The following is a 20,554-nucleotide window of genomic DNA, read 5'->3' as shown; positions in this document are numbered from 1 at the left end:
GTTTCCTTTCGGCTCCCAGTGGCTGGCTTAGGTTGACTTTGTGGGGCACTGAGGCTGTGGGTGCCCAGCGTGGGTTGGGACCAGCCACGCGTGTGGCCCTGGGTGGTTGCCACCTACCCCCTCCCTCTGCTCATCAGTTTCCCCATCTGCACATAGCGTGCAAAGCTGTCTGATCTGGGGATGCGGCACCCCAGCAGGTGACCACACTGGTGCTTGGGGCTGGGGGAGGGGCTCCCAAGACCCCTCACGTGCGGGGACCCCGACCCACCTGGGTCTCCTTGTCCGTGGAGTGCGGAGCCTGCATCCTCCTTGGAGTACCCGCCTCTTCTCTCTCCCGACCTGGGGCCCACGGCGAGCCACCCAGGGGGCCACCAAAGGTCCCGCGGGTCATGTGGGGGGCACTCAGCTGTCGTCGGGGGGGCTGGGCTGGCCCGTTGGCTACCTGCTCCGAGTGGCGCCTCTGCAGAGGGGCTGAGCGCCCCCTCACCTCAAAGTACTCGTCCGACACAGAAGAGGAGGCCGCCGAGGGCCGCCGGGGGCCAGGGCCAAGGCCAGAGCTGCCTGAGAAGCTGTCCTGGTCACTGAGGGTCACATAGTCATCATCATCTTCCTCCTCTTCCCCATCTAGCCCATTGGGGATCACCGCTCCGTGGCCGTCAGGGTCATCCTGGGTCACAGACACCTGCCGCTGGAGTGGGGCATGGCCTGGGCCCGGTGTCCTGGGCGGCTCATGGTCTGTCCCATTCTGGGGCGTCTCCTCCCCTGGGGCCTCCAGGGCCCAGTCCACACCGTCGCCGCCGTGCTGGGCAAGCAGCTCTGCCACAGGGACTGTCCGGGGCTTGGGCACGGGGGGCTGTGGCTCAGGGTCCCCCTGGGGAAGGCCGTTCTTAGCGCTCTCAGCTGGGACCCTGTCCTCGGGGGCACCGGGCCCGGGGGTGGGGCCACAGTCCTGGCTTTGCCTCCACAGCTGGGTGCCAGCCTGGGAAGTGTCTCGGATCTTGATGCGGTTCATCTGGCTGGGCTGGGGGTTCCAGATGTTGGGGTCAATGATATTGATGTAGCCCAGGATGTCACTGCCGGGCTCCGGGTCCGGCTCCACCCACGTGGGCAGGTACTCGAACATGTTGGCCCGCTCCAGGTTGAGCAGCCCAGGGTGGATAGGCGGGGGCGCCTCGGCGAGGTCTCCCGGCCGCTCGGCTAGCGCCGCGCCCCGCAGCCCCGGGGGCTTCTTCCCCTCCTGCTTCTCAGAGGAGGTCTTGGCGATCTCGTCGGCACTCTTGGCCTTGACCAGCGCGTACTTGGGGTTGACGAGCTTCTTGGCTACCGTGCCCGGGGGCACCAGTGGTACCACGGAGGGCAGCACGATGGGCTCCGGCTCCGGCTCCTTCTCCATGGGGATGCCCTTGAGGCTGACACCGTGGGACATGAGGTACAGCTCCTGGAACTGCCGGTCAAACATCTCCACCACCTGACCAGACAGCACGGAGATCACGTTGCGGTCTGTCCTCGCGGCCGACCACGTGAAGCTGCAACACAGCGGGAGGGGGCAGCCCGGTCAGGCACGTGGGGGCCTGCCCCCCTCCCTCCAGCCTGGGCCCCCCCCACCGTGCACCCACAGGCCGGTGTTCATCAGACTGTGGCCACGGGGCCCTGGATGGAACCAAGAAGTGAGCAGGGGCAGGGAACGGCACAAGCCTCGGGGTCAGACCTGAGTCTGGGACAAGTCGCTTACACCGAGGCCGCTCCCACCCGTGTAAAACAGCACAGCGTGGGGCTCCTCTTGGGGGTTAGGGCCCCCCGTAAGGCCGCTCACAGAATGCCCGGAACATCCCTGCTGTCATCCCGTGCACATGGCAGGTGCTATCACCTGTGACTTTGCTGCCAAGCCCAGCGTGGCCGTGGGCAGCCCCCGCCCTGTGCCCCCTGCGCGGTGGGGCTTGCAGAGCTGGGCCACAGCTATCCTCATCCTGGCCCATCCTCGAAGGCGGCTCTAGGAGTGACCGCCCTGTGCGCCTGGCCCACACCCATCTCTAGGCTGGTGACACCTTAGGCTGGAACAACAGTCTTAAAGACAAAAGCCCTCCCCAGCCCGTTTCCGGAGACAGGCGGGCGGCGTGAGGGCGTGCCCCAGCCCCGCTCACACCTCAGCAGTTTTGGGACCAGTGAACCGGAATAACCAGGGTGTCATAAGGCAGGATTAAGGGCAGAAACCATCTGGGAACCGGAGCCACCTCTGTCCCCAGCCCCCAGAAAGCTGGAGAGTCACCTGTAGGAGCCGCAGATGGCCCGGTCTCCATCCACGAACATGAACTTCTGGGCCAGGGCACCCTTGAACTTGGTGGCCGACCGTGTGAAGAACTCTGTTCCCCCGCTGCTCCGCACCCTGAGATTCTGTGTTGGGGGGACAGGAGGCAGAATTACATGTGATCAGAGCACTGACCACACTGGTGGGGTGTGCGGGGGAGAGGGGCTCGGATGGGGAACGATGGAGCAGTGAGGCCTGGAGAAAGGGGGTGCTGTACGTGGGGACCACAGGGTCTAGACCAAGGTGGCGAGTGCAGCGATATGAAGGTACAAAGTTGGGGGGGGGGTGACAGTGACAAAGGGCATGGGGCAGGGTGGTCTGGGTGTGACCCGAAGGCTGTCCACAGGGCAGCCCTGGGCAGGAGAAGACCTGCGTGGCCAGGCCAGTTTGGGAAAAGCCGGTGCAGGTGGCGGGAGGCTATTGCAGGGTCTTGAGCAGGAGGGGCGTGCAGACACAATTTAGAAAAGTCCCCTGGCGGCTGTGCAGCTGGGGATGGGGGGGCCTGCTCTCGGGGGACCTGGGGATTGCACTCGGGCGAGTCTGTGGCCTTCCCAGGGTGAGTGAGCGGCCCTGTGGCTCCAAGCAAGCTAGAAGGGCCCCGAGAGACCATGGAAAGGGAAGTGAACACCCAGAGGGAGCAGACCCGGGGCCACCACTGCCTCCCGTCAGAGCGAGGTCGCTCCTGCCTTTCTCTGGACTCTCTGACCACCTGAGGCCTCCCTGGTGCGCAGTCTATGGGGCCCTGTGGCACTCTCTTTCCACCAGGAGAGTTGGGGCACAGCAGACCCCAGGAAGGGCAAAGCGAGTGCGGCTGAGGCCCAGGAGTGGAGGGGACAGTTGAGGGGACCCCAGAGTAGAGCCTCAGGATGGGAAGGACACTTGTGCTCATCTGGTGCAGGTAATTCCCCAGAGTGTGTTAGAAACCCAGGCTCCCGGGTGCCCCCAGAGATGATGTGCCTCCGGAGGACTGGGGTCAGGCTGGGAATTTCATTGTTTTATCTATTTATTTTGAGAGACAGAGAGAGAGCACAAGTGGGGACGGGGCAGAGAGAGACAGGGAGAGAGAGAATCCCAAGCGGACTCTGTACCACCAGTGTAGAGCTCGATGCGGGGCTCAAACTCATGAACCTCGAGATCACACCCTGAGCCGAAGTCGGATGCTTCACCGACTGAGCCACCCAGGCACCCCGGGAATTTCATTTTTAACACAAGCCCCAGTGAATCTGACACCTGTCCGGGGCAAGAACCCCCTTGACAGCATCCTGACCGGTCTGCCTACGGGTCGCTCTGACAGGAGTCACTCCCTCCAGAGAGCATCATACCTCTGTGGCTTCCCCGTCGCCCTCGCCCACTCACTGGCCCCCGCTTACTAACTGCCCACTCGTACACTCATTCCTCAACCCTGCCAAGCCCCCAGCCACACACACAGAAAGGACTGTGACCAGGACGCCTTGCTGGAGGTGAAGGAGGAGGCAGATGAGTTAGAGGCCCCAGTGTGGGGGGCCGGGACAGGCCCCAGGGAAAGCCTGCCATCAAAAGAGGGCGAGAGGATGAGTGGGGCAGGCAGGAAGAGGGCGCAGCATTCCAGACGTGGGAACACAAAGGCCTGGTAACAAAAGCAGCCTAAGACCCGAGAGGACATCACAGGAGGAGGGTGGGTGATGGAGCCTGTAGAACAGGCTCAGCCAGATGCCCATGCAAGACCCCACACCTGCGTAAGGGCCTGGCTCAGCCCTGTGGGCACTAGGGAGCCATGGAAGGATTCAGAGCAGGAGTGACCGGCTTGGAGCTGCCCCTCAAGAACAGTTCTGGCACCCAACGGTGGGGCAGGGGGGGAGGGCGCATGACGTGAATGAGAAGCAGGAAGTGGAGGACAGGGAGGGACAGCCTGAGTCAGGGCAGGGGCAGCGGAGAGAAGGGCGCCCCCGGCCCAAGGGCGCTCCTGTGTCTTTTCCCTCTGTGATAGGTCTCAGACCCCTCTCCGCTGGGCAGCCCCAGGGCAGTACCCAGAGCTTATGGGGCGGGCATGGATGTCCACCTGGCTGTGGGCTGAATAATCGCTGGGTGTTGGGCCCAGCCCAGTAGGCAGATAAGCCTTTACTCCCAGGGCCGGCTCCCCTGCCCCCCAGGCTGCCTGTCTGTACACAGCCAGCTCAGCAGGAAGCTGGCCATGACCCAGGACAATTAGTGCTCGTGACTTTGTACCCAACACGGAGCATGCTCAGGGACCAGAAGTTGTAACAAAGATCCTGGAGGCGCTTCGAGGCCTTTTCCAGTCACCTGCGCCCGACCACAGCCTGGTTCTGTGGCTTCTGTGGGCTCCCGGCCCAGAGCTCTGCATGCTGGGGCCACAGGCCTCTCCTCAGCCCGGAAGAACAGCCTCAATTCCCCCCTCACCGGTGTCTGCCCCCGCCCACCTCAAAGCGTGGCCCCGTGAAGGGCCCAGGAGGTCACCACCTACATCTCAGAGTGACTCAACTCCAGGAGAGGCAGCCTTGGCTGTGCCAGATTTGCTCTGGGACTCGAAGTGGGTCTCTGGCCCTCTCTGGGCCTTAGTTTCCCTGTCTGCATGCTGCATGGACGGCCTCGACTCTAAGGCCCATCCAATCCTGGAGCTGTTTGTTCCCGGGTGGGTCCCGCCCCATGGGGCCTGGCCCAGATGAGGTAACGTCTCAGGAGTCAGGGCTCGGGTGAGCGCAGGGAGAGGATCCCACAAAGCTGCATTGTCTCCGAGCCCCGGGGCACCCCCAGCAGAGCACGGAGCAGGCAGGGTGGAGGGCACCCAGGCTGGCTCAAGAGGAGTGGCCGGGGCAAGCCCGTGGACCCTCTGGAACCTCAACTTGCTCGTGTGTCAAAGGGGCAGTGATGGGTCCCTGAGCGGACATCGGGGGGACGGCTGGGCAGTGTTTCATCCGCTCCAAGAGCAGCTCTTGCCCCAGCCACGTATGGGGCACGGTGTGGGGGACACTAGGCTGGGGCAAACCTGTAGTGCCCTGCCTGTATCCCCCACGGGGCCTCTTAAGCTCACAAAGATGCCACTTGACCCTGTACTGAGCTGGCCGTGGCCCACACGTGGGACAGTGGTAGGCAAAGGGGACCAGCCCAGTGCCCCCCCCCCCCGCCCGAGCTCTGGTCAAACATGGCTCCAGTCCTGGCACCAAACGGATGCCAGCTGGGCCTCCCTACACCTCAGTTTTCTCACCTGTGAAACGGGCCTACCCGCTCTTATGCTTCAGGGCTGCTGCGAAGACTGAAGGAAGCCACGGTGCACGTGGCTGAGGGCCAGCAAGGTGCCCTGCACTCGGTGGGGGCTCCATAATTTGAGGTGCCAAAGCAGGATGTGACACCACATGCAGTGTGCCCGGGATACGATCCGTTCTGCTCAGGGGGCAAGAGGGGACTGACACAGAGGACCAGAAAATATCTAGAGTGTCACAGGTCAGGCCCAGAGAGGCCAGGACTGTCGGCCGTGTGTGACAGTCAGGCGGGCTCAGGGAGGGGGAGTGACCGACCCATGGTCTCCCAGTAGGTGGAGTCCAGCCCCCAGCTGGACCATAGTGGCTCTCTGCAGGGACCTGCTAACATCTCCTGGGCCCGAGGAGAAGTGGGGAGGCCCGGAGACACATCCTGACCAGGTCTGGCCGGTGACAGCGAGGTCGGGCCAACCGTGCGGACTGCAGGGGACAGAGCACCCATGTCCCCATGCTGGGATGAACAGCAAGAAGCTGGGATGAGCAGCACCCTCAGGGGTAGGGGACGGGGCAGGGCTGAGCCAGCCCAGCTCCAGGACCCTGATGTCTGAGGGGCCCCTGGCTCTTCCCCTACGGTGGGTTGCTCACTGCTGGTATTCCGGGCTAGGCGGTTCCCTGTTGTGGGGACTGTCCTGTGCACGCTTAACAGTGTCCCTGGCTGCTACCCGCCAGGTTCCAATAGTACCCTCCCAGTCACAACCGTTAAAAAAGTCTCCAAACATTGCCAAATATCCCAAGCCAGGCAAACCCCGCTTGGTTGAGAAGCATTGCCCCACACCCCGAGTCCGTTACAGACCCAGGCCAGGATCAGAGATGGCAGGACGGGAGGGGAGGGGCACCAGAAGGGAGCCAAGGCTGGCCTGGCCAGCGTGGAACCCAAGCCACAGGCTGAATCCTGTATCCTCACCAAGTGCCTTCCCACGGCCACGGTGGCTGGAGTTTTCTTGTTCATCAGAAATAGGTCCGGCCTTAGCCCAAGTAGCTGCTGGTTTTTCCAGTTTGGCCGCACAGAGCCGACTGGCTTTTCAGATCAGTCAGCCATCTCACAGCTCTGGTCCTGTCTCAGCTGTGAGGCTGGAGGCCCAGCCTGGCTCCCCCTGCCTCTGGGGCATCCCTCAGCCCTCGGTCTCACCCCAAATGTGACTGGGTCACCTGGCGTGGCTCATTCCCACACTCCCTGCTTGAGAGAGTCAGGGGCCAGCTGAGCCAGCAGGCTGGGGTGCTTGGGGATGGCCGGGACCCTCACACCCGGGAAGGTGCTGGTGCATGTCTTCGCACTTGACCTCAAAAGCAAGAGAGGGGTTGGCCCACGCAATACACCGGCTGTTTGCAGAATGTGTTGTGTGAGCTCGAGGCTCAGGAGGCAGGAGGCTGGGGTGCAGGGTGGTGGTCTGCCTGGAGGTGAGGGCGTGAGGGCAGTCCCCAGCCAGAACACAGCTTGAAGGGGAAGGGAAAGGGAAAACGAGGCCCAGAAAGATTCAGTATCTCTGCCCAAGGTTACAGTGCAGGTGGCAGAGATGGGCGCAGGCCTGGCTCCTGGCGTTGCCCAGACTGGTGCCCGACACCCCCACAGTCACAAGGATGACCCCACCAGGGTCGGACCTGTATCCTGGGCTTGTTGGAGCTGAGGGCAGGTCGCTGCAGAGCTGGGCAGGGGTGGCGGGCAGCCGAGGGCGGGCCCAGGGATTACCGGCAAAGGAAGTGCTCCTGAGACAGGTCCGGGCCCAGCTGGCCCGCGGGCAGGGAGGTAGGCCGAGCAGGCAGGCCCTCGACAAGGTGACACTTGGCCAGGGCTGGGCGCACAGGAGCCTCTGGCCACCTGCCCAGGCTGTGGAGCGGGCGGGCTCAACAGCAAGAATGAGGAGGTCAGGGTCACACGTTCTTTCCCAGGAAGGTACCTGACCCTCCGTGGCGCCCAGCTCCTGGGCGCATCACTCTGCAGAGCCTGCTAACATTCCCCAGAGCAGGGAGGTGGTGAGCAGGGCAGAATGTGCCAAGGACCCCTGGGGTGAGCTGCCCCTCCCATGCTTCGGGCTATGGCCTCATTTCAAGCTCAGGTGTTGGGGGGTTGGCCTCGCACACACCCTCCCCCGCCTGGGGCCTGGGGTTTATAATTTCTTGTTATTGCCAGCAGCCGCGTAACTGCCCTTAGCGCACAGAGCGCTTTTACAGCCATTGTCTCCTCTCATTTCATCCTCAAACAGCCCTATGAGACATCATTACGGCCACGAGGCACCGGCGGCTCAGACAGGTGGAGCCACGTGCCCAAGGCCCACGCTGGCTTGGCACAGGGAGCCGTGCAGCCTTCTGGGTCACGTTCTCAGCCCAGTCCTGCCTCCCCCCCACCTCCTGGGAGCTCCGAACGCTCCGAGCAGACTTGCATCTGAGCCTCTGCTGCTGAGGAAAGGCACTAGACAGGGGGCTGGGCCTCAGAGCGGCCAACCCTGGGTTCAGATCCCGCCTGGCATGGACAAGCTTCTTCATCCTGCCCCAGGAGCATGCAGGCGCTGAGCAATGGGATGGGCGTCAGGTGCGCACTGGGCACGCGGCAAGGGTGCGGTGGGGATGGGCCCGGAGGTTCTCTGATCTGCTGCCCACAGGGCAGAGGCTTCTGCGGTCACCTTTCAAAAGACGCCTCTTACACGCTCTGGACCTCTCCAGCATGAGCTGTCTGCCCCGGGAGTCGACGCTCGGTGCTAATTACACGGCGGGCAGCGCGGTGGTGGGTGAGCGCGGGGCTTGGGGTCAGCCCGCCGGAGAGACCACATAAAAATGGCCCCACAGCCACAGACTCTCCGCCTGGAGAGCTCACAGCCACTTGAAAGGCCTCAGCGGGGATGGGTGGGCACAACTGACAGATACTGACAAATTACAGCCACAGGAGCCCAGCCCCTCACTGACCAGCCCGGCGTCGCCCCTTCTCCAGGGACTTTGCGCAGATCACAGGCCTGAAGCCCAGGGGATTCTGACCCGTCAGAAGCTGGGGCTCAGCCAGGGAGCTCCGGTGCTGGCCCCCACACCCCATATGTTTAACTTAACGGGCAGCAAGTTAAACACCTGCACAGGTGCCTCCATTTCCCCATCCGTAAAATGGGAACAACTGCCCTATCCCATCGGGTCATCATGCAGAGTAAATAAAATAACCATGTGAAGTGTCTAGGATGGGGCCGACCCAAGTGACATACTATGAAAGTGTCAGCTGTTGTCATGCGTACTGATCTGTACTCTCTGGGGAACGTGCTGCCCACAGTAGGTGCCAAATGACAGCTGGGTGGAAGGAGGGCTCCTCCTGCCAGCAAGCAAGGGATCAAGTGCAGGGTATCTGAGCGGAAGAGCCCAGCCCCCTGGCCCATCTGCCTCTCTTTGGGACCAGTGAAATCCTAGAGCCCTAGAGCACAGGAAGTGATGTGCTCAAGGACACACAGCAAAGCAGTGTGAAGAACCCAGGTTCACCCCGATCCCTCCACCTCTGCTCCATGGTGACCTTCTCTAGAAAACCCTTTCTACTCTGCTCTCCCTCCTCAACTTTATTTCAACTCTGCAGCCATCAAGGAAGCCTTGCCTGACCTCAACCCGAGGAAGCTGCCTCTGTCAGAGCCAGATCCACCGGTGGGTGGGTGTCGCACAGAGAAAGATTCTGGCTTAAGCCCCCAAAAATAACTTCCTGGGAGTCAGAGCTCTCCAGATAGGATGTAAGCTGCTGGAGACCAGGTGGTGAGCGCCCTGTCACTGGCAGTGTGCAAGCAAAGACAGGTAACCAGTGTGGCATGGGCTGCTTTGAAATAACATGTGATGTGGCACCTTGCGTGGGTTCCAGTGTCTGATCAACCCTTGATCAACATTTATCTTATCTCTGACTGTTGGAAGTAGTGTCCTGTCCCTCTGGGCATTCAGCCAGAGGTCAGGCGACCACTTGGCAGGAGGCTCTAGGATCACTGACCTCTCTGTGCCAGGCACAGGACTCCATCCCTAGAAGGCAGGTGCTCCAAGTGTTTGTTGACCAACTGAATGACCGCTTGGTCATTCATGACCAGCCAAGCTCACCTTGAGGTGCCCCAGGTGCATGCGGGCCCGCTCACACATGTGCAGGAAGTACTTGACATTGCTCTCGTCCACGATGATGTACACGGCCACCTTCCTCTTGAAGCCGGCCTCCAGCAGGTCCTTGAAGATGTCCACGTCAGTGAACATGTCCATGACCACGGCGATCACCTGCGAGCAGGAAGAGACCAGGGCTGTTGGGCAGTGCGGCGGTGGGGACAGGTGCCTCGGCAGGACACTCAGCCCTCCCACACCCACCACCCTCTCTGGGCGCCCCGCTCGCCCTGCCCCCCACGGCCTCGGGGCTGGGACTGGACTCTCTGGAGCAGCGGCAAATAGAGGAGAGGCACATTCAACGTGCCCGCTGTTTCCGTAACACGAGACTGCAGAGAACAAAGCCTGTGTATCCTGGCCGGTGAGGCAGGTGCAGGGAAGACAGAACACCTTGGAGTCGGGGTCTGCAGCCTGAGGTTTGGAGCGTGTCAGGGCCAGTCCCCAGAGCAGCCTTCCTTGTGGGTGTCAGGGCTCAGCACGGGGGCGCCCTGTTTTGGTCCCTTCCTGGGCTGCATTCCCGAGCCAGAACAGCAGCCCACACCATCGCCCTCCGCCTGCCACCCTGGGACGCCGAGATGAACCCGATGTATCAACAGCCAGGAAGGCAGCATCCGGCACAGCTGTTCTTGAGGTCACCCGTGCAGCTCGGGGCTGCTGTGGACTTTGGCAGGCTTTCTGCTGCCACCTCTGCTACCTGGCTGGACAGAGTCCAAACCAGCACGTGTGACATCTGTCCTCACAATGGCTGACCTCAAGCCTCCTGGACCGGGCTCAGGGTGAGACCCCAAGACGTCAGAGTGCATCTACCCCAAGCCCTAGCCCGACATGGGCAGTGACATGCTCCAGGCCGGACAGGCAGGGGCACTGGCCGGAGTCAAAGCACAAAGGAAGGAAGAAGCAACAGGGAAAGGACAGGGTGGTTGGGACGAGCTCCCCTGCGTGGTCAGCAGACGCTCGGGCCTGGTGGGGCTCGGTGACCATCTTTGGCCTTCTCTCTCGTCCCCCGTCCGTCTCTGTCCCACCAGGCACTAAGGGGGAGCCCATGAGAATCAGGGCCTGATGCTGACAACCAACACAGACATCCAGCCCCTCCAATCCTTCAAGGCTGGCACCACTGCCCTGTCCAGGGTCTGAGAACCTTCTGGAAAAGCCTTACACAGAGAGGCCAGGGACTCGGCCATACAATGAACTGGGAACAGTCAGGCTAGAACCTACCCAGGCCCGCTAGGGAGCCAAGTTCACCCCCACCCCCACCATGAGAGTGGCCTGCCCGGCTCCCCTCACTGGGATCCGCAGGCACAGGGTGAAGGAGAGGCAGCCTGGGACCTGCTGGGGATGAGTCTGCACACTCCGGTGAGCTCACCCAGCTGGTCCCTGCAGGCCCATTTGGGCTCCTCCCTGCCCTGCCCTGCCCCGGACTCGATCTGTGTGACCCTGAGCAAGACGCCTAGCTTCTCTGGGCCCAGCTTTCTCTTTGGCACAACAGGTGCAGTGGAGTTGTGGGACCAGCCAGGGCGCCATGGTGGCTGAGGCCCATGATTCACTCCGTTCTCTGGGGGACAGCCGCTCGCTGGCTTTGAGTCTCTGAGGGACTGTTTTGGGTCGGGCAGAGGGAGTTTGTACGGACTACGCAGGGGCTATAGGGTAAGCAGGGAGGAGCCAGTCGAGGCAGACGTTGGTTCCAGTTGAGGAGGCGCTTTCTGACCCGAAGTTAGGCAAAGGGTGTTGATAGAGAGTGAGTTCCCTGTCCCAGGCGATGTTTAAGGAAAGGCCAGAGATTGCTCGGCGAGGAGGTGGATGAGAGGGCAGATGAGACACGAGGGCAGCCGGGTGGGCTCCCAAGAGCCTTGGATTTCACCGGTGGAGCATGATGAGACCCTGAGGTGGCTGGGGTGGTGGCAGGGACTTCCTCGCCTGGGATCCCACAGCCCTAGAGCCAGCCCTGGGATCCCCCTGGATAAAGTCACCCCTGGAAAGGGCGGAGCCAACCCAGTTCTCCTCCGAGGCAGCCATCACCCCTCGTTTCCTTGTCTCCCCCACCAGATCGGTCAGGCCCGCTTCCAGGCCCTGCCTGCTGTGGCAGATGGGGACCTGCCCTGGGCCTGGGCTGGGGGACATGCCCCAGCAGGACCCACTCCACGCGTGTCCTTCCCCAGTCGCCCTCTAGCAGGCAGGGCACTTGATCCAGGGATCATCTGCTGTTGGGCTGGACCTGTTGGGGCCAGCCCCCCATGGTGCATCCCTTCCACAGGGTCCCCGGGCTGAGCGCCAGCTCTCCCCAAACACTGGGTTCAGTGCCAGGGGGCGGTCAAAGGAGGGCTTGTAACAGGTGCCAGCTGACGCCGGGAGCAGGGAGGGGTGCTTGGTGCCCCCTAGGCACTGGGATGATGCTGGGGGAGGGGGCTTGGTGCTGCTCCCCACGGAGGCCCCCACAGCTTGTCCAGTCAGAACCAGAGGCTTCCTGGAGGCCCTTGACTTCTGCATGCTGATCCCCATTCTGTGCATGGAAGAGCAGGGGCCAGAGACTCGAGACCAGAACCCGGGTCTCGCGCCCCACCCCGCATGCCTCCTGCTTAAGAAAGTGAGAGCAGTCCCAGGCCCTCGCGCCGTGGGATGGTATAATGAGCCCCAATAACGGCTACCTCGTTCAATTCTCAAACATGCTGTGAGGCAGTGGTTGTTACTCCCGTTTTACAGATGAGGAAACTGAGGCACGGAGGGATTCACTCCCTTGCCTGATTATCTGTTTGGGTGGCTCAGCCTGCCCATAACATGGTGACCTCATCAAGGGCAGAGCTCCCCGTTCAGATCCCTCGTGGAGGGAGCCTGGCTTAAGGCGGGCCTCAGGGAGCTTCTGTCAACAGAGAATGTGACCAAGTGGCTTGGGCCGCAGCAATGAGGGAAGCCAGGGACAAGCCACAGCTCCTCCCGGGCCCCGGGTTTCCGTATCTGCCACATGGGGGTGTCGGCCTGGCTCACTGCTGTGGTCTATCCAGCCCACAGTGTGGCTTGAGCCCAAAGCTGCCGGCCCCACCCAGAGGGCAACACCAGCCACCTCCTGCAGTCCCAGCTGAGACACGTTCTGCAGAGGTCCTGGGCAAGGCCAGGGCCAAAGCCGGGGAGAAGATGGAGGGGGAGGCTGGAAGCTGGAGGTGACCCTGTGCCCTGCCCAGGTGCCCTGCCTGGCTTGTCTGGGCCAGCTGGAGCATCTCACGGTGCCCACCACTGCCCTGCCTCCCTCTGCACCAGCGGCACGGGACTCCCCGCCTCCCTGGGTCGACACCCAGCCTGCAACTCCTGGCACCCCCAGAGCTGTTGCTCAGATTCCCTGTGGCCACAGGAACCACTCTTGGAGCAGAAGTGTGCTCACGGGACCGGTGGGTAGAGCAGGTCTGTGGAAGCGCCGGGAGACGAAGGGCAGGAGTGAGACGGCTAGGGGGTTCTGCACGCAACTGGAAAACCCGGAAAACTGCGGACCGTGGGCCCAGGCTCCGCAGCAGCATCTCTCCCCAGGGGCCCCTGACCCAGCTGACCCCTCCCTAAAACCCCGGGCCTGGAGCCACACACACTATTCTCCTTGCTGGGCCACCTTCCTTTTCTCTTCCACGCGGACGACTCCTATCCATGGTCAAACCCCAACTTAAATACCGCTCCCAGCTCCTCTCTGCCACTTGAACGCGAATCGCTTGTGCACTTCTGGAACCTGCTCAGTGGCAACCTATCTTCTGAAGGCCTGGACTCTGAGACCCAAGTCAGCGGTTCCCAGAGCTCCCTGTAACACCTGCCCCGCCCTCCTCGGCCACGGAGATGCGTGGAGAAGGCTCAGAGAGCCAGCCGTGGTCTGTCCCTTCAAAGTGCTCAGAGCAGACAGGGGAGACAGAAGCAGCCCGCCCACCCTGGAGCCCAGACGCGGTCACAGCAAGGGTGCACAAGGACCCCAAGTCCCTCGCTGGGTCTTGGGACATATAGGCGGGTCTGTCAATTTAAGGCAGAGGGTGGCGGCATGGGAAGACGCATGGCCTTGGGCAAGAACCTTAGTGTCCTGGTGGGGGTGGTGTGTGTGTGTGTGTGTGAGAGAGAGAGAATTAATGCGGGAACGGGGCAAGCTCAGAGCCTCCGCTGTCACTTTCCTGCCTCCTTGGCACACAAACCTGAGTCCTGACCCACCAGACCCACAGTGCACTCCGGGGTGGACAGGCCAGGCATCACCACTCGCCATCCCTACCTCCCTCCGAGCCAGCTGGAAGGCTGGTGCATGGCGGCAGCTCGCGGGAACAACACAGAGAATGCTGCAGACTGTTCTAAAGTTTGGAACGACGACTCTCTAGACCCTGGATTTGACTTCCACTTCAAGCCACGGCAGAGGAACAGAGCCCACACTGACCCTCCCGCCTTAACAGTAAACAACAACACGACAAAAACCAGGCACAATCTGTGAAACCGTGGCCAACAGGACTGCAGCAAGCACAGGGACCCTTGAGAGAAGGGACGTGAATGAGGTCAGCCCCAGGACCACCTCAGCTACCTCTGGGATGCAGCAGAGTGGAGGGGGAGACCCTGGTGGGGTCCGGCAGTCTCCAGGAGTTGAGGAGACAAGGCGTGCCCGGACCACGGCAGCTAGAATTTTCAGGATGGAGTACTGGAGGAGAGGGGGCTGCAGAGAGTGAACACCAGACGCTATAGGGCCTCCCCTCGAGCCTTCAGCTGGTGACCAAGTATCACATGCACAGAGGAAACCACGCAGGCTGGGACAAAACTGCTAGAAAAGAGCAGCTGGGACAGTCACCAGTGCTCACACAGGACCAGGAATCTTTTACGTCCCCACCTCAGCTAGACCACACACCCTTCTAAAACTCAGGGCCTGCAGGAGAGTCCTCAGGAGGATAGTATGTGAGCAGTGGGCAAATAAGGCCTAGACCAGAGGCCAACTAACTTTTTCTGTAAAGGCCACATGGTAAATACTTCAGGCTTTGCAGGCCATATGGCTCTGACCCACTCAATTCTGCTATTACAGGAAACAAACACAGACGGCACACTACCAAATGTACGCATCTGTGTTTCATTATTTACAAGCACGCAGCAGGCCAGAGGTGGTCCTTAGTCCAACTTCTACCCTGGATTAAGTCTTCTCTAGTCCCACTTAATAAAGCGTAAAAAACACCAAACCAAGGGTGACTGGGTGGCTCAGTCGGTAGAGCATCCAACTCTTGATTTCAGCTCAGGTCCTGATCCCAGGGTTGTGGGATCAAGTCCGGCATCAAGCTCCATGGTGAGCGTGGAGCCTGCTTAAGATTCTCTTTCTCTCTCCCTCTGCCCCTCTCCCCTGCTCCCCTCCACCAACTGAATCTCAAGATGTAAAACGATTCAACATTTAAGATGAAAAATACACCGGATGAGATTAATAACAGATTAGACACCATAGAAGAAAAGATGAATGACCTTGAAGACACACAATAGGAACTATCCCAAATGACACATGGTAAGGAACTGAACAACCAGGATCGGCTCAGAGCATCAGCAGACTGGGAGTCCACCTAGAAGGTCCAGGAGGCATGTTACTGGAGTCTCAAAAGTGCTGAGGTGGAGAGGGGTGGGGAGGATAGAAGAATGTTTGAAAAATAGTGTCTATGGCATTTCAACATTTGATGAAAACTTACATCCAGAGTCGGGGAAGCTCAGTGAATTCCAGGCAGAAGAGACGTGAAGAAAACCTCACCGAGGCACATCATAATCACATCACTTAAAGTCCGTGATGAAGAGAAAATGTGTAAAGCAGGCAGCGGGGGAAAAGACCATTACATGGTGAGGAACAAAGAAATGGAGGCTTCTCCACAGAATCATCGCAAGCCAGGGAACACCGGAGCAACATCTCTAAGGCACTAAATGCAAAAAACTCTTAACCTAGAATTCTCTACCCAGTGAAAAGAGCTTTCAAAACCAAAATTTTGAGACCCTTCAGACCTACAAAGACTGGGAGGATTCATCTCTAGCAGACCTCCCCTGTAGTTATCACCACCCCCTTGTACACATGGAGGGGTTAAGGCTCCCTGTTGGAGCCACAGGCTCCTCCTCCCTCACTGGCAGGGCAATTACTTTGCTACCCCCCCCACACACACATACCCCACCCCCTGCACCTGCACCCCACCCCTCCCTTGGTGGTAGCAGGATTAAGGCGACACTGTCTGAAAGGCCTAGAAGGTTCTCCAGGCATTGAGGAGGACACCTGGAAGCCGCTGGCCCCACTGTGAGGGACTCACCCCCTGACTTCTGGCATTCTCCAAACCAGTTTGCCCATCTTCTGGCTCCAAAGGCCTGTCGCCGAGGGCACAGCCTGGTCCTGCGGCCCGGCGGGGGAGTCTGTGTATGTAATAACACGTGCTGACCCAAGCCAGGGTCGGGATAACCAGGCCAGCTTTCTGACACTCATACAGGCGTCCCTTTTCCAGGGACTAAGTGGGGGCAGTGATGACCACTCCCATTGTCCAGAGAGAGGAATCCCCGTCCCAGAGCCACGCAGTCAGCTGGTGGCAGAGACCTCCTGTTTAGGGCTCTTCCCCTGGTGGGGGATCCTGTGTACATTCTAGCTGTGACTCCACCCACCGCCCCCCAGAGCCCACTCTGGGTTCTGAAACAAACTCCTGACCATCAGCACTGCCCTGGGGCATTTGCCACTCCTTCCCTGGGTGGCCCGTAGCCCAGCACTTCCATTCTCCAAGCCTTGGTTTCTCTTCTCGGTAACACGGGGTTGGGGTGGGGGGGGGGGATGGAACGGATAACCCGAGGTCTCTCCCCTCTGACATTCATCAGCCCTGGTACCTTCCCCACCCTCTGGATTATTAAAACAGAAGCCTCATTAAGGCCAATTAAAGGAGGCTGGGCCTCCTGAGTGCCAAATGACTGCAGCGGACAGGGTCGAGGCACATACTATACTGGTCACACCCAGAGCCCTCTGTCCAGGGGCCCGGCCCAGCCCCATCCAGCCGCGTGGGCCCTGCCCTGAGTCTCCAGCCCTCCCCAGATAGACATCGGCCTCCTCACCAAGGCTCAGGAATGCTGCAGAGAAAAGGGCAGAGCATGGGGGAGGGCCAGGTGACCAGGGCTGCGCCCTGTGGATAAGACAGGCCCCTCCCCCTTCCCGTTGGCCCCAAGGGGCCCCAGAGTCCCGCAGTCACAAAGTCCAGCCAACCAGACCACCACGCGGTCATCAGCGCGTGGCACAAGCTGAGGATCTTCAAACTGGAAAATCTCGGACTCATAAATTCAAAAGCCTGTAAAATCTCAGCTTCTCTGGGATCCAAGGGTGACAGATGCTGAGGTGTCCTTGAGCATCCTAATCCGCCAGGAAGACTGGCCTGGAAAGGACCTCCTTGCCTGAGGCCTCCGGGCCACCTGATGCCCACTCCCCTCTACTGGATCCCACCAAGCCCCTGCTTGAACTCCTCCAGGACGGGGAGCTCACCACTTCTCAACCCAGACTATTCCCTGAGAGAGGCTATCAGGTGAGAGGGAAGGAGGAAGACCCAAGAGAACTGGTATTTATGACATGCCAGCTCCATGCCAGACATTACACTGAGGGCCTGACATAACCTCTTTTCCCATTTGAGTCCCAGCATGCTTTGAGACAGGTGCTGTCAGAGGGGCAAAGCAACTATCTTGGGACAGCATGGCGAGACAGCAGCAGAGGCCTGGGTGTGGGTCTGAGTGGTATGCAAGCCCATCTGCCCCCCCCCCCCCCCCCCCCGGCCGTGGCGTTTACCCTGGGAAGATCCCTAAGCCTGGAGATCATTCGGGAGCCACGAAGGAGGCTAGAGCAGCCCATGCAGACCAGCGCCTGCCAGGACGTGGGGTGTGGTCCCAGTGTGGAGGGGCGGCCCTGCCCCGCACCGAGCATCCTCGGATCACTCAATAGCTTGTGGGTGGCTCACTGTTACTGCCGCAAGACACGTGGCCACTCCCCATTTTGCAGATGAAGAAACGGAGGCTCACGGTCACATAGCAAGGGGGTGGCCGAGCTGGAGAGGAGAGCCGGGGGCCCGTGAGAGGACCGGCCCCTCTCTGCTGGCCCAGGGCGAGGACGGTTGGCCTCAAGGTGAGCCTGCCGAGCCGGGGGACCGGGGCTCTGTGGAGCCCCGCGCAGGCCCTGGCCCGCTCTGAGCGCCCTGACCTCAGCGTCCTCCTCTGCGATGCGAATAACGTCGGCAGGGGTTGTGGGAGGGAGCGCCGCCCCTGCCCCAGTGCTCCAAGAGGCTGGCCGGTGCCCTCCTTCCTGGCAGGGCTCCTCCTGGCTCTCCTCAAACTCTCAATTAAGATGCAAACGCCGTCGGGTAGGAAGCCTTGGGAGACACGGAGCTGACACCTGGAACGATGTTATCAGATGTTCCCCACCTGGCAGGTGAGGGCCCTGGGCCTGGGCTGGGAATTGCTGGAGCAGACAGGAGACAACTCCCCGGATTCGCGGCGCGAGCCTGGGCCAGCCGTGCTCCTTCTGGGCTCCGGCGGGTGCCCGCGAACAGCTGACCGGGCCGTCCCTGGGGCCTCTGGACGCACCGAGGCTGTCGGGCCCTCCCTCCTGCTCCAAAGGGACCCGCGGTGGCCTCAGCTGCCGGTAGCCCTGGTCTCCCCAGTCCTGTGTTGGTCATACTTGTGCCCCCACCCCCATCCCCGCTGGGGAGAGCACCGTGTCTGGGAGCCTGCTGGGGACAAGGAACCTCGTGAAAGTGCTTTTACTGTCCTGAGTCAAGCTGGGGGCCAGCAGCAAGGCGCCAAAGCTCCCATCAGAGGCAGGGCTCAGAGACATCGGTCGTGATGCATTTTCTCCCGGGGAAAAGAGGCTCAGAGCCCACAGACCTGGGTGCTGGGTCCAGCTCCTCCCGCTGTTAGCTCTGTGAGCAAGATACCTGCCCTCTCTGAGCTCCACCAAGCCTCAGTTTCCTCATCTGCACTAAGGAGACAACACCTACTTTATGGAGTTGCCGGGAGGATTACAATGGGGGTAAAGTGCCCGCTCAGCACCTGGCATATAGCTGGCATTTAATAAACGCCTCATTAAGCTGCTTTTATTCTCTGGAGCCAAGCCGTGAGCCAAGACTTCGGCGTGTGAAGGCAGGGGGTTGACAGAAAAGATGTGGGGTTAATCAGGCATCGTGAGGTTCCCGTCTCCTCCTGCTGTGTAGCCCTAGGCAAGAAACTTAACTTCTCTGGATCTCCGTTCCCGAGCCCTGGCCTGGCAGGCACGAGAAGTGGGTTCTAGTCCGACCTTCGAAACTCATTCTCCCTCGTGCTCCATCCGTCTTCTCACCTGTCCGTGATTCCCACCTGCCCCTGGGATCTTCCCTGGGCTGTCTGGGTCTGGTGAAGCGATCCTTCGGGGGGGCCCATGTCATGGAGGGGGGCACTCCCTTCTCAGCCCCCTCCCGGACCCGGCCCAGCCTCACCCCTCTCTCTGAGGCTGCAACAGAGAGAGACTGGAGCTCATCCCTCCTGGGCATGATACTACAGGCCTGGCCTCTGGTATGCAGTTGGAACCCCGAAGCGGGTTTTTCCCCAGGGAAATCACTGGTCCCCAGGGGCCGGGGGGGAGCGGCAGGCAGATGGCCTTCCATCTCAGAGACTTGGAGCCCAATGGGGCTAGAAGATGGCTCAGAGCACAGGCTGCCTGCTCAGGGCCACACAGCCGGTAGAGTTAGACCCAAGACCCTCTCGTCCCAGAGAAGTCCAGAATCGCAGGGCAACAGGGTATCAGAGCTGAAGGGACCCCTGACAATCTTCAGTGTTAGCCATTTTACAGATGAAATGACTGAGGCTCGTCTAGGGTCACACAGTGGCCGAGGCAGAGCAGGGACCCGATCCCAGCACTCTTGGCTCCTGGTACCAGTTCCGTTCTAGTCTTTGGGGAAAGAGGGGAGTTCAGAAGTCTTGACGGAGACACAGCCGCTCCCTGACGGCCAAGCCGGGGCGGGTTGAGCGTGTGCTGTGTCACTTCCCTGCCCCAGGGTCTGCCCGCCGTGAGGAGGTGGCGGGCCGGGCCGCCCTGAGTCAGCACCAGCCGCCCCGGCCCAGGTGCCCCGGCGGGCAGGGGGCGGGCAGTGTTTGGGCCCAGCGGCTGGACGGCGGGCTCCCCGTCCCAGGCCTGGGGAGGGGGAGTGTTCTCCGTGCATTGCTGCTGGGGGGGCGAGGAGAGGATGCGGGGGCGCAGGGGAAGAGGTGATTCATGGGGAGAGATAAGGCAGGGAGAGGTCCCCGTGGCGGCGGGCGGGCCAGGCAAAGCACCTCGTCAGCCCCCGTCAGCATCCGTCAGCGGCACAGCCCAGCGCTGGGGCCTGGGAAGCAGCCGGGGCAGGGCAGATGGGAGGATCGCAGGCAGCTTGGCTGAGCCGCCCCTCCCTGCCCGGCCTGTCGCTGTGCTCTGTCAGGCCAGGATGGGCAGGGGACCCGTCCTAGAGTCTGAGGACAACACAGGCCTGGTCCCCACCCCTCCACGCAAGAACTAGTTAGGTGACGCTGGCAGGGACTCAGCTGTCAGGCCTCAGTTTCTACATCTGAAAAATGGGCAGATAACACTACCTGAAATTATAAAGTGCCTCGCACTCAGAAAACAGTGGCTGTTATTATTGCCCGCCCACCCACACACCATGCTGGCCACGGGCCCCCTGGACGGAGTTGACAGGGAAGCGGCCAGGATGGAAAGCAGGGGCGTGGCTCACCCTGGTGCCGCGGGGTGTGAACAAATCCCCGTCCTCCGTGCCTCGGTGCTCTCATCTGACAGATGAGCCTCTACTGCCTCAGACCCTCCTCCTGGATCTGGGAGGCTCCTGCCGGCTGACAGCATGGGGCAGTCTCAGCAGGGGGGCCCCATTCTGAGGGGAACAGGGGGCAACGCCAGCCAGCCGATCAGGGGCCGCAC

General features: G+C 61.1%; 2 protein-coding genes across 2 annotated transcripts in view; one reads left to right on the top strand and one right to left on the bottom strand.

The window, feature by feature from the left end:
• SLC5A10 (solute carrier family 5 member 10) overlaps nucleotides 1-20,554 on the top strand; it is a 58,256-nt gene that overhangs the window by 17,654 nt on the left and 20,048 nt on the right. The window lies entirely within an intron of this gene.
• Nucleotides 1-20,554, bottom strand: part of FAM83G (family with sequence similarity 83 member G) — a 28,258-nt gene that overhangs the window by 4,560 nt on the left and 3,144 nt on the right. Inside the window, exons 3-5 of the mRNA XM_003996334.6 lie at nucleotides 9,601-9,768; nucleotides 2,267-2,391; nucleotides 269-1,526 (exon numbers count right to left, since the gene is read on the bottom strand). Coding sequence (XP_003996383.1) covers nucleotides 269-1,526; nucleotides 2,267-2,391; nucleotides 9,601-9,768 — 1,551 coding nt within the window. The remainder of the gene's footprint in view (nucleotides 1-268; nucleotides 1,527-2,266; nucleotides 2,392-9,600; nucleotides 9,769-20,554) is intronic.

The sequence above is a fragment of the Felis catus genome, chromosome E1, assembly GCF_018350175.1.
Source record: "Felis catus isolate Fca126 chromosome E1, F.catus_Fca126_mat1.0, whole genome shotgun sequence".
NCBI lineage: Eukaryota > Metazoa > Chordata > Mammalia > Carnivora > Felidae > Felis > Felis catus.
This window is presented reverse-complemented; position numbering and strand designations above follow the sequence as displayed.